General features: G+C 38.4%; 1 protein-coding gene across 1 annotated transcript; it reads right to left on the reverse strand.

Moving 5' to 3' along the window:
* Nucleotides 1–3,877: 3,877 nt before the first annotated feature.
* On the reverse strand, nucleotides 3,878–13,193 carry LOC114292704 (uncharacterized). Its single transcript, XM_082922398.1, has 5 exons — nucleotides 12,963–13,193; nucleotides 9,304–9,646; nucleotides 8,176–8,444; nucleotides 7,616–7,812; nucleotides 3,878–4,515 (listed from the first exon to the last, which is right to left on the reverse strand). Exons 1-5 carry the CDS (start codon nucleotides 13,150–13,152, stop codon nucleotides 4,081–4,083), a joined length of 1,434 nt encoding a protein of 477 aa, XP_082778524.1. The 5' UTR covers nucleotides 13,153–13,193; the 3' UTR covers nucleotides 3,878–4,080.
* Nucleotides 13,194–13,546: the final 353 nt, after the last annotated feature.

Below are 13,546 nucleotides of genomic sequence, written 5' to 3' on the forward strand. Positions count from 1 at the left end.
AGTCTCACCAGGCTCTGTGCTCCGACAATTTGTGTCCATACTTAAACAAAACATAAATTTCTAGTGGATGTGATCTAGACACTTGCCTTAGTTCATTATTGTTCTTTGACAATGATCCACTCTGGTACATACCTTTTTAAATTTTTTTAATTTTTTTTAACAATCAGTAGGAGGAGGAAGAGGGAAGGGGAAGTTGCATCATGCAACAGGTAAGACTCGAACCCAAACATCACCCCTAGCAAGGGAGCACCTCATCTACTGGCCCAATCCTTGGTCTTACTCTGGTACGTACTTTATAGAATCAAATTTGAGAAACTAAAGAGTCAGTATTGTTACTTCATTGTCCTAACTGTGGCATGAAAAACTCTCATTCCCTTTCAATAGTTTGGCAAACTCCTAAACAGCCTTGCTAAGTTGGAACAATTAGAAATTCCAATTCATAGTCAAATGTGAAGCATGGCATGAATCTCTCGCTATTACAAATCTAGGAAGTTTGAGTTAAAATTAGGCTGTCCTTTTGGAGTTGTTTCCAAGAATTCAGTGGTTCCTCTTGCACTGGATATTTTATATCACTGCTGCAAAAAACCACTATTACCATTTTCGAAAACATCTTTCCCTTTAGTTTAGAGCTGGACCAGCTAGCCCTTTTGATGAAAAAAAAGCTCGGTATGCTTCAAAATGATGCAACACACTCACAGGTATACTCATTCCCTGGTAGCTGGTCATTGTTTGATGAGGTGATATTGTGCAGTTGCAACAACATTTTTTTGTATCCAAGGTTGCCTATGAAGCATAAATGCTTCTATTGCGGTGTTGCATTCATATCGGATACTAAGGGTGCATTTGGTATCATTTTTGAATACTGTTTTCTGTTCTAGATTACAGAAGAAATGGAAAATGACATGGAAAACTTGTTTGGCAAACTATTTGTGACAACTGTGTTCGGATTTTTTTTTCTTCTATATTTTAGAACATCCCATTTCTAAGAAACACTTCTAACTTGCTTTTTGAATTTTTTAAAGTTATTTATACACAAAAATGAAAATTGGAGTTTTTTCAAATTTTCATTATCTATGTTTTTGGAAAATAAAAAATGCAAATAAAAATTAAAAATGGAAACAGAAACATCAAAATGAGAGTGATACAAAATAGACCCTATACTCATGTATTCATGCCCCTTGTTTCATCATTGCATTCAAAGTTCAAAATCATATGAAGTTAATGGTATACCTCTATTCTAATCCAGTGTACCCCATGTTTTATAGATAAGCTGATTTAATTGTTGATTATTTTTTGTTTCAAGTTGGGGGAACGCATTAGATATTTACCTAAACCGGTAGGTCCCCATCCTTGGGTGGTGTAAGAAAATTGATTACAAAAGGGGAAATCGACGTCCACAATAAAATTACCTGTAATGTAAATGGATCATCATCTTGTCCCTCGTCCATTAACTTCAACAGTAGATATTTAATGGCAGGGGAGGTCCAGCTGCCTGACTCACAAACAACCTTACACTTTACCCAATAAAGAACGATAGTTTTCATATCAATATTCTGGAAAAAAAAATATTGTTTTTTGATTTACATACGAGTGCATTACATAAATACATCTGCATGTTTATAGTTTTACCATTGATAATTTCCTGAATACTATTTTTTTGAGAATTTTTCATATCAGGGTTTCATTTTGTGTCATCAGTATACCACATTTCTGTCTATGCTACCCTATTATTTGTTTTGAGAAGTCCATTCATACAAAGCACACCCATCCATTTGTTCTGCTTTTGCAGCATGAGAACTGATTTTTATTTTCCTCGTAATTTATTGCATTATATATTTTCCTGTTGACTATCTTCGTCATTGATAGTTTAATCCAGCTCCACCTTTTAAATACTTTCCATTACCTTTCAGATTTGCTGATTACATATAGATCTTGTATTTTCATTAATAAAGAAAAAAGGATTTTTATTGATCAATATTGGAAAAAAAAAGGTTTTAACCACCCACTAGACATTTCTCAACCAAAGTTCCATTTTAACACACAGCCGTGTCTGTATAATGACAACTATAATAATGGGTTTCCTCCATTGTAGTTGATTATGGGCAGTTTCATCGCTGATGGTGGCAAGGAATCAAAGGCAATAAATCAAATGGAACAGCTGTCAGCTCCATCAAAGCTCTTCCCAGTTGGTGGTGGTGGTGGTGGTGCAACAGGTGCTACCAGCCCGCCATCGCATGGGCCGCTCAGTGAGTCATCTAGTGGACCTGGGAGCCCACTCAACCACAGCACAGGAGCTTACAACAACAGTAACCCCCAAGGCATGTTGACCATGCCATGGAGGTGATCTTTCTGTGGAGCTTGGCTTTCGTTCACCCTTTGAGAGACCCCGTTTGTAAGTTAAGTGCGCGCATTGTGTAATTTTAGTGGTGCAGAATAAAGACAACTGGTGACTTAACTTTGCAGTGTGACCTTGGTCTTGTTAGGAGTAGCCAACCTTGTAGTGACAGTGGGTGCCCTTCTCCAATTGTGTTGATAAGTTATTAATTAGTTGTGTTAGTAAGGTTCTATAGAACAGCTCATGGTGATTGTAGTATGTCGGTGTTTTGGCTGTTGTAGCCTCTTTTTTTTTATTTTTAATTTATTTTTTGTTGAGAATAGTAGAGTCTCTGTTGTTGTCCATTAGATTTAAATGGTACCAAACTGTCTCCTTTGTTTTGTTTCTCCAGTGATCAAGTTTTAGGTTTCCTTAATGATTCTAGCCCATTTCTCCTGGTAGTTTTTGCTTGGTTAATACTGTCGTACTAGTAAATTGCAGTTTCTTCATCCAATATTTGTTGCAGAACTTGTGAACATTTCAATGCCTTTGTCTTTCTTTCCCAGTTGTTTTGGGTGGCACAGTTTGTCAGAGGTAATATTTAATGGAAGTATCTAAATGCATCACGAAAAAATTGTTGGATATCCTGTACCTTTCGACACTCAAATTTAAATTTTGTTGATTTTTGTTTGATGCACCCAAAATTAGTTCACCTTACCTTTACACACCCTCCACATATCCGGCCTGCCAACGCCACCTTCTCCCTCTCAGACTTGAACCCTAACCCCCACTGTTGCCATTAGAGAGCCTTGAGGAGGAGAGATAGAATTGCACAGAAAGGAGGGATAAGTCGATTTGCAATAGGGGAGGTGAGTGCGATTGGTTGGGAGAAGGGGATAGGGTGGTGGTAAGTTGGGGAGGTGTCTGGTTGATGCCGAACAATGGGAAAGCGTGGGGCCATGACAGGAAGATCTAGGTAGGGACTGGCCGGAATTAGGGAGGATTTTTTTGTCCTTTTTAATAATTTAACTTGGTTAAATGATATTAAAGAGGAGTGATATTCAAACAAAATTTTCTCACAAAATTTAAGAAAAGAATGATGTGATAATAAGATTCTTATACTTAAATGATGGATATGTCAACTCCCCATAAATAGATATAAATGAGATTCCTCAAAAAACAAGATACAAATAAGATACATCATTTGTATGAATTTTTCAACACAAAATTTGTTTCTATAGAGCATTACTCTAAACAAAATTATGAAAGGTGGAATGTCCAATAATTTTTATTATTATTATTATTATTAAAGGATGCATTTTGAGGCTCCCAGGTGTGCTTGCTCAAACTCAAATTCCAGCTCATTAATCCCATCTTGTTAACACCCAGGAAAACAGCATGGTTTCTCAGCTTACTAGCCCTGGGCTTGAGGTCGAAGAGCTGAGCTGGGTCAGGGCAAATTAGCAGAGGTAGATCTACTCTTTTTACATACCTGTTTTCTCAGCAATCAAAGTTCAAACTAGGCGGATTCACTTCGGGCTTTAGATACTCCCGCAGATCAAATCAAATCAAATCAAATCTCCTTTGATAGAGACACAGTGGTTGTTCATAGAAATAAAAAGAGGATCTCTGATCACATTTTTCAACACTACCAAAAAAATCTAAACCCCTAGCTGTGTCCTATTTTACTGCCTATGAAGGAACTGCCCTTATACAGTAGTAAATAGAGCTGCTAAAAAGATTATATCGACAATAGATGCTCCAACTTACTTCCTGGCTCTCTTCAACAGGAAACGCAATGAAAGAACCCCAAGCGCAAGAGTCTGCCAAAACCAGCCTCTTGCATTCAAAGGATCCACTTTTTTTGCCAGATTCCACGCATACATAGCCTCTCCAATATGAGCTGTTGTAGCCAAAATGAACACCATTCTCATTACCCACATAGACCGGAAGAAGAAGAGACATAAATCTCTTAAAAACGACACAGGTCCGAAAGCTGGCCAATATGCAGCAATAAATAGCAAAGTCATTCCAATTACACTAAACATCCATGTATATATTGTAGGCCCGTCCAAACTTCTCATTTTCCTCTCTTGAAAATATGATATGGTTGCGGCCATGCCCTCCTGAGGACTCACCATAGGGACATAGCCAAGCTCCTCCTTTGCTTTTAGGAAAGAGAAGTAATGAGTAACCCCAACCTGTCAAGAAATAAAACACACACAAATATATCAGATATGGTTCAGTACACAGTAGTGAAACTTGCAAAACCTAACAACAGATGTTAGAGAATGTTTCAAGTTTGTCTGGAAATGTGGGTGTTGAGATGGGGTGGAAGGAATTATGGTAAACCATGTGGGAAGGTGCAGGATCAATTGCAACTAGGCCAAGTGAGAACTGCAGAATTTTAGGAAACTGCCGAGTGGCAATAGGAGGTATGCATCAAAGTGACGATATGTTGCATTAACCACTTAAATTGAAACCAGTAGAGGGGTATATAGATGACCCTTTATAAGATCCAAGTAGGAAGTGATTTTATGTTATGTTGCGTTGTGTAAGGATACTTTTGTACTTTAGACTGTACTTGTAGGAACCCACATTTTACGTCTTAATCATGTTCATGAGCATCTGTATGATTATGGCTTGTTAAGCTTGTATGCGTATGTTTGTGACTTGTTCTGCTTAAGTGAGTGAGATCCATACCTAGTTTTGATGCCTTTGTGAATTGTCTAAGTGTTGTGTGCTTGCCTTGCTCCTTCCTTGATGTGAAACCTAGGTCACGCCTTGCCTAAGTTATGATTAGCTGATGTTATGCCAAGCCTAGGTTACGTTACGCCTAGACCATTCCGAGCCGAGGTCATCCTCAGCCTAGAAGTATCTTGGAACCCCTTTGTTGACCTCCATCCTTGCTTTGACGCATTGGCCGAGATGTTACCTTTGCACCCAAATGATCTCGTCCTGGAGTGATATGACCTAGACCGAGGTGTGGCACATCTAGGCCAAGGTGTGGCACAGCTTAGTCAAGAGTTATCCTTCCTAGCCGAGGTCATTGTCACCTTAGTTGCCGAAGCCCTTTTGTTAGCCGATGTCACCCCTTGCCGGAGTGCCATTTCATGTAGCTTGTTAGATACGCCTTGTTACTAGCCGATGTCATTGCCTCGTCAGAGAGCCCATACCGCTTTACTTGTTGAACACCCTTTCGCCATGCTTTGTCTGGTCTGTCAGCCACTTTTTCAGGGAAAAACCCAACCAGTCGCCGCCACGTGTCCCCGCAGAGGGTTAACCCCAGGACCGGGTAAGGAAAACTATCATTTGATATCATAACCTTGCCTTTTAGAGAGAGAAGCTCTAGGAGGAAGAGGAAGTTTTAGAGTGGGAAAGTAAGTCTTCAAGCTTGATTCCAAGAGATCGAAGCGTTAGATTCGTGTATTGAGGTTAGATCCTTGGCTTACTCTTGTTGTTCCTTGTGTTTATCTAGCTGCATTGCATGATTGAACTTGTTCTGCACATCATGTATTAATTTGAAACTGATTTTAGAAAGAGAAAATAATGTTCATACGTTCTTGAAGAAAAAGTCTTGTTTTGATCCGAAAGCTTGCATAGAGAATCATGTTTTTGTGTTTATTTCCGCAAGAACTTCAAGTACGGGTACCCAGGTCCATGTTTTCAAACTCGTAGCATGAAAATCCCAGATTTTGTAATAACAGATTGTAAATGAACATTCATATTCTTCATGTTTTCGTACTCATGTTCTTCATGTTCATCAGCAGAGGGAAACCCAGAGTTTCCCAACCTCTTTTCCTTGCATGTGGCCCTCGGGGACACACCTCGGCAAGGAGGTGTGGAACCTCGGCCTAGACCTGGTTAGTGCCCAGCATGTTTTTCGAGATCATTAGTATACATATGAAACTTGTTTGAAAGTGCATTCAATAGGCTTTGCCATGTGTTTGTAGGACTTGGGCTTGTCTCGACCCCGACGTTGGAAGAGCTATGTGAGTGGTATTTTTAATAAAGCTATGTTATACTTGTTTTGATAAATCTCGTTTTGCTTTGTTTTGATGAAAAGTATTTGACCTAGCATGAGTGACTATCCCTATTTGTATATCAAACACTACCTTGTTTTGATGACATGTCTTGAAAGTCCTTAGTGTCAGGGGACTATAATGCAACTGCACTCTTGTCTTGAAAGTCCTTAGTGTCAGGGGACTATAATGCAACTGCACTCTTGTCTTGAAAGTCCTTAGTGTCAGGGGACTATAATGCAACTACGCTCTTGTCTTGAAAGTCCTTAGTGTCAGGGGACTATAATGCAACTGTACTCTTGTCTTGATATGTCATCGCCCCTTTGTAATATATGTAGATGTTATTAACATCCAAGGAACTTGAAAGACCGGCAACGAACTTGTTTTTCCCCTCGATTGTATAGTATGCTATGTATTGTTTTGAAAGAGACCCTGGATATCAATCTTGCAAAACCTTTATTTCTAATATCATTCACTGAGTATCCAAGCTCACCCTCTCTATATATATGTAGGTGATGAACAAGAAGGCAATGAGGCCTAGACGTAATGCCGATATGTTTTTGGGTGCATTGCCGACCTGTTTTGGGATTGCATTTTGTACCATCTTGAAGATCATGCTTCTTAGCTTATATTTCATGTGTACTCGTATACGTCAGCTTGAGAAGCCTTTTGGTCAAGATGTATTTTGTATCTTATCTCCTTATTGTATTTATGTTTTAAGACTCTGTAAAAAATGTATGTCATTCCATTGGACTTATGCACGACTCTCATGGACTACTCATATTTTTGTATATATTGCTTCCACACTTGTAAGCCCCATATTTCATACTCTGATTGTGTGTGACTTTTGTAAGTCGGCCTTCGGTAACCTCGGATTACTGGCCATCACGGCTCCAAACTACTAGGGGCGGTTTGGGGGCGTGACAGTACTACTATAATATATGGGAAAAAACCGCTAATATAAGGGAGATAACCCTTCTCTCTGATTTATTTTATTTTTGGATTGGCACTAGGTGTGAGGATCAAAGCCCGACTAATCCCTAGGGATGCACAGGCTCTCGGCAAGGAGTTTCCTTCAAGTGCACCACCATTAATTCAAGGGTTTTTCCCTAGTCCGGTGGCCCCAAGGAATTGTTAGTACCTAAGAGGTTTCAATCCCTGAACCTTGAAGGGAGCCCACCCCCAAGACCCAATGTTTGTTGTTTTTGTAAGCAGTAAGGAATGCTTTACAAGTCTACAATTATATTCAACCAGAAACCGAGGTAATTTAGAAGTGAACCTCGTGCACTTCAGTAGGAAGCATCAATGGTTGAGGAAGCCACCATCGGTTCAACCATGGATATAAGATAGTGTAGACCAACTGGAATATCCTTCCCAGAACAAGAGCATGAGAGACAGCTAATGACCGCTTTGGCAGGTCATACTCCAGGCTCTGGAGTAGTGGGCGAAGGAATTCAAAACTATTGACTGGAGACCCTGTAAATCATTGCCTAATATTAAACCATTGCATGGAAAACAGTTAAATATTAAACACAGTTGACTCTAGTCACTAATCAGTTTTTCACATTCAAGTAGTCCTTCCTTGGAATCAAGGGTTAATCAATAACTTTAATGGACAATACTATACAAACTAACAAATCTTACTAACTTTTCTCACAGATATGTGACACGCAGTCATAAGACTTCGGTATTTGAAATGGGACCCACTCAAATAATATAATAGGTACAAATCATGTGACTTTGTAAGTTGTGTTAGTTTGTATAGCATTACTCAACTTTAATAGCTCTAGTTGCCACGAAATAAGTAAAATATTTCTAAGCAAATGGATTGAATATTACCATCTGATATAAAGTATGGTTGACCAGCAGCTATTGGACGTCCTTCCCTCTGGGTAATGTCATCCAAGAGTCCCATGCTAGCCAATATTAGGGACAGAACAAGGTTATCTATATAAACCCAGTCTGACTTCACTCTTTCTTCACCAATTTTGAATGACAGCAGACCTAACTTCGAAAGATTTATAATGCGGGGGAGATGTCTCTCCTCACCTGGTCCATAGATAGCAGCCGGACGAATTGCGCATGTATAGAGATTTCCATTCTTCTTCCTACATAGCATAGATACATCGTACATAAATCAGAATCTTACAAACTAGACGAGGTCAGGTCAAGCATTGAAATTCATGTGTTGATTCTCTTTCTCTAAAGGCGCAAAGAACTTGATACTGCAAATCTGAAAAAGGGAGGATATTTTCATCAATCTGAGTTTGACTTTCTTATGCTATTTTCCAGATAACAAACAAAATTTTGAAAAGTGAGAATGCATAATTCTTCAATATAACCTGAATAAGTAAATTGAAGAGAGAAAACAACTAAGATGAAGTTCTCAACAGTCAACAATAATTTCCACAAAGAACCCTGTACTTGTAGTAGGGGTCTAGTAAGAATTGCATCTGAAACACTGTCTTCTTACTCAGATTGCTAGGATTTGCAAGATTAAAGAAGGGAATTCAATGAGTCATAAGAAAGTTGAATGACTTTTCTAAGCAAAGGCAGTGTCTTATAGATCTGCTTGAGGCAATGCACATCAGAATCATTTTTACACTGTTCAAGGTACTGCTTTTTCATGTTTATTTAAGGTGTCTTGTTAGGATCACAAGTTATGCATACTCTTTTAACCTCTATTTAATAGATCACAACATTGTTCTCTATGCTACTTCTATAGTTCAAAAATATATTATGGAAAATTTCATATTCATGTTAGTAGATGCTTGACACATACCAACCCATTTGCTAATACATAAAAGTGACAATTTATTTGTTTATTTATTTTTCAAACCAGTTGAAACTTGAAACCAAGAACAACAAGAGTCATAAAAATATAGTTAAAGAAGTGAGAAGCACACCTACTAAACAAGATGTCAAAGACAGCCCGACTGGTGAACTTGTGAAAGTAAAATTACTTACTTGAGAGGGCGCCCATTGCTCTTTAGAACTAACTGTTCAGCAATACATTTGCTGCGGCTGTATGGATCAACATAATCATTAAGAGGGAAATAAGGTAAGGTTTCATTGCCATTGATAATCTCCTTACCCCCAAACACAACGTTGTATGTGCTCACATAAACAAGCCTCTTAACGCCATGCTCAACACAAGCCTCCAAGACATGGCAAGTTCTGTTTATATTCACATCATCCACGCGGCCAAATTGGAGCATTTCTTTCCCAGACATGCCATATGAAGCACGGTGAAAAACACAATCTGCGCCGTGTAACGCTTTTTGAACATCTTGTTTGCGGGTGACATCTCCTATCATTATAAGAATTTGGCTAAGAAAGTTGCAGCCAATATGACTATGACTATGACTATCAATGGCAGTTAATATCATATTCATAGCAAAGGCAATCTAAGCAAATGTGTGTGAGATACAGTCATACAGCACATATTAGTTTTATTAAACAGATTCTGATGCAATCATGTTTTGTAGATTCAAAACAGTGTGTGGACTATGTTATGAACTAAATATGCAAGAGAAGGAAGAAAATATTGCATTTGGCAGAAGCTTCCAAGTGCTTCATTTGGTTGCTAAGAAAGATGAGGAAAAGAAAAGAGCAACTTAAAAAAAAATTAATTTCACTACTCGGATCATTTGTCACGCCCCACCTTTTATTACTCGAAGTCATTACCAAATTCATTAACTTAATTCAATTTCAAGGATAATATACGGAAGTAAACTCATACATCCAATCCGTAGAATCAATTAACAGTACTCTCATTCGTATGCAAAGTATATATTACATGAACATACATAATAAATTGCCCTTGGGCTTACATCACTTAAGGTACAAGAAGAAGGGTGTAACCCTTTTACAACAATGGCATTCCGCCAACATAACTGAGGCCCCGTGGCCAGTAAATAAGTAGAACCAAATCTTGCAGCCCAACCTGCTTAACACCTGAAAAAGATTCAACAACGTGGGATGAACATATAGTCCAGTAGGGAACTCAACATGATCCTCAACAATAACAACTTACAGATAGCTATGATCATGAACACTCATTCTCATACTAGAGTAGTAATGTGACAGTTTATACAAAATTATATATGTATGAACTTTTCTCGAAAACAATCGTTTCATTCAACACTACAAGTGGTTTATCTTTCCTTTTTCCTTTCATTAACCCCCATTCTCAATCTTTCATAACATTAACAAATACTTAGGAAGTAATCTCACCAAGCCCGATACCCTCTTCCATTTTCTATACATACTCAGATGTACCTTTTCAAACATGTTTATCAATAAAACATTCGTTCTCTTCCACACTTTCCAAAAGACAAAAATGACATTTTGGTTCGTTTCCATTACTATCAAAACTATACATGCATATCTTTGTAAAAATATAAATTTACAACCCACCAACATGTATACGATCAACCAATGGAGTAACTCAGTCCTCCTAACTGTAACCAATCAAAATCCATGAAATTTTCAGTTACAACGAAACAACAACAATCCCGTTTCACTCTACTAGCTATGTGCATAGTAAGCCAACAATACACCACACTCAACAACATTAACAACAAGCCAGTTTACCAGGCGCTAGCTGGAGGGGTATGGTACCTTCGATTATTAGCGCAGTCAGTTCTCCAGGCACTAGCTGGAAGGGTATGATACCTTTGATTCTAAGCGCGGTTAGTTCTCCAGGCGCTAACTGGAAGGGTATGATACCTTTGATTCTCAGCGCGGGGCGCGGCACCAACAATCACAGCACATCAAGGCATAACCAACATGTATAATGCATATACATAAACTATCAAGACACCAGCAATGTGTTAAAGTATATGAACACATATCTACCTCTTCCCAAGCAAGCATACATATATAATGTATCTCAATAATTCATCACATATGATGTTTCATTAACAATGGTATAATGCAAACCCGACAATTCTACACAACCGTGTCATCCTCCACCGATGACCAAGGACAAAACCTCTAGATGCATATATTTAGTACATCTATTAAAAGACTCAAATTTCATGAATCAAAGACCCAACAACGATATTAACATGGTAGTTAAAGAAACAACTTCTACATGTGTGTTCAACACTCAAGATACAACAATCCAATTCTCAAACTTATTTCGAAAACACTTTCCTCATTTTCACAAAAACGATTCCATTTCCTTTTTGTTATCACAAAACCAACTCCACTAATCTTGTTTCCATAGAATCAACTCCAAAGCCTTGGTTAATCCCTTAGGCATTAACACCCTTACCACACTCATTTGACGAAAGAGATTTACACACAAAGGTCAACGAACCCCCATTATAATTTACCCAACCAAAATATAATTTAGGGCTTTTCTTCTATTAACTACAACATGCTAATTTATATTCTAATTAGCCAAGCCAGCAATCAATGAAGCTAAAACCATTCTCCACACAACCAACCCTAGGTTCATTTCGTGATTTTCAAACAAATCCAACATGGTACAATTTTCATGCAATATAAAAATTACCACATGTCTATCTATAGACGGAGTATTGAAAAAGAACAAGGAGAATCCCTACCTCAAATGAAGAACACAAATAGAGAAGATGACCGAAATCAAAGTGCTCCAAATCCCAAATTTCTTGGATCACAACGAAGCCCTCGACGATCAACACACTTCTTACAAAGGCCCAAGGTGAGGAAAACACTCTAGCTAGATCAATCCTAAGAGAGAAGTTAGGTTTTAGAGTGAGGTGCTCTCCAATGGAGGTTTTGAAAAAGTAAGAGAGAGAAAGGAAATAAAAAAGTGATCAAAAAAGTGATTTCACGGACTGATATAAAACAGGTCCGCTCGAGCGTACAACACCCCGCTCGAGCGTCAGACACAGGTTCACGCTCGAGCGTCCAAAGATCCGCTCGAGCGCCGGATGCACTCTCCCAGAATTTTCTGCAGACAACCAAAATGCTGAGAGGAGGAAATTCACGCTCGAGCGTCCCAACTGCCGCTAGAGAGGAAAGACAACAACAAAAACCCGCTCGAGCGTAAAATCGCCGCTCGAGCGTAGAGACCAAAACCTGGGCAAAAATTCTAAGTTTTAAAACACAACCAACTTATTCCCAATTTGCCCAACACAACCCAAAACTCTAACACAAAGAGTAAGGGATAGAAATGAGAATAAAACAACAACGAATCCACGGAACCGAGTCCGGATTACGGTTAAACAATAGCAGGGAATACCGGGATCGCTATATCATTTGTTTCTGGGAAACAAAACAACAAAATTTGCAAGATTCAAAAATTAATCTATTTATTTTATTTTCCTCATTTTCAGAGTTACCAGAACAGACAATCCACTGGATCTCATTGAGGGCAACAATCCATCTTTAACTTGACTAATTACTTTACTTGGATCAGTATTCTAATACATGTATGTATGTATATATATATATAAATTAAAAATCCTACACAATGATCCTGAATCAAGTAATCAAAGAATTGTTCGGCAGAAATGGAACTCAAAATCCTGATTCATCATTTTCAGGGAAACAAAAAAAAGAAAAGAAAAAAGAAAGAAGACCCGAGAGAGAGAGAGAGAGAGAGAGAGAGAGAGAGAGAGAGAGAGAGATGCCTGGGATGCAATGGACTCCCTTGTTGAGGAGATGAAGGGAGCAGGGAGAAGTGGTACAAAGGTCAAAGGTCCGAACTTGGTGAGCACCCCTTCTTAAGAGCTCCAAGCAAAGACTAGACCCAACAAATCCAAGCCCTCCGGCTACCACGAAGGTTTGACCCTCTATCCCCTCGTTCTCGCTCAAATGCATCTCTCTCTCTCTCTCTCTAGCTCTCTGTTTTTGTTTCTGCAGAAAACAGGCCCCGTCTGCGAAGTGAAATATTTTTTTTTATGTTAAAATTTAGAAGAATATAAAATAGATTAAAATGACGAATAACATTTAATTCAGGGTAATGCACTAATAAATCTTAAATTAATAACTTATATTTATATATATAACATATAATAAATATATAAAATCATATATTTCATGAGTGTTCCACACGTGTCGTGGTTAGTATTTTTTGAAAATTAACGTGTCGGCGTATCCGTGTCGTGTCACGTTGTAGACGTCCCCGAACGACCCGGGAGGAACGAGCTCCCGTTCTGTTCATATTGGGGGTCACTACAGCTCAGGACTCTCAAATTTGTCACGGTTCTTAATC

Source organism: Camellia sinensis, chromosome 3, assembly GCF_055761805.1.
Source record: "Camellia sinensis isolate YWXY chromosome 3, ASM5576180v1, whole genome shotgun sequence".
NCBI classification, from domain to species: domain Eukaryota; kingdom Viridiplantae; phylum Streptophyta; class Magnoliopsida; order Ericales; family Theaceae; genus Camellia; species Camellia sinensis.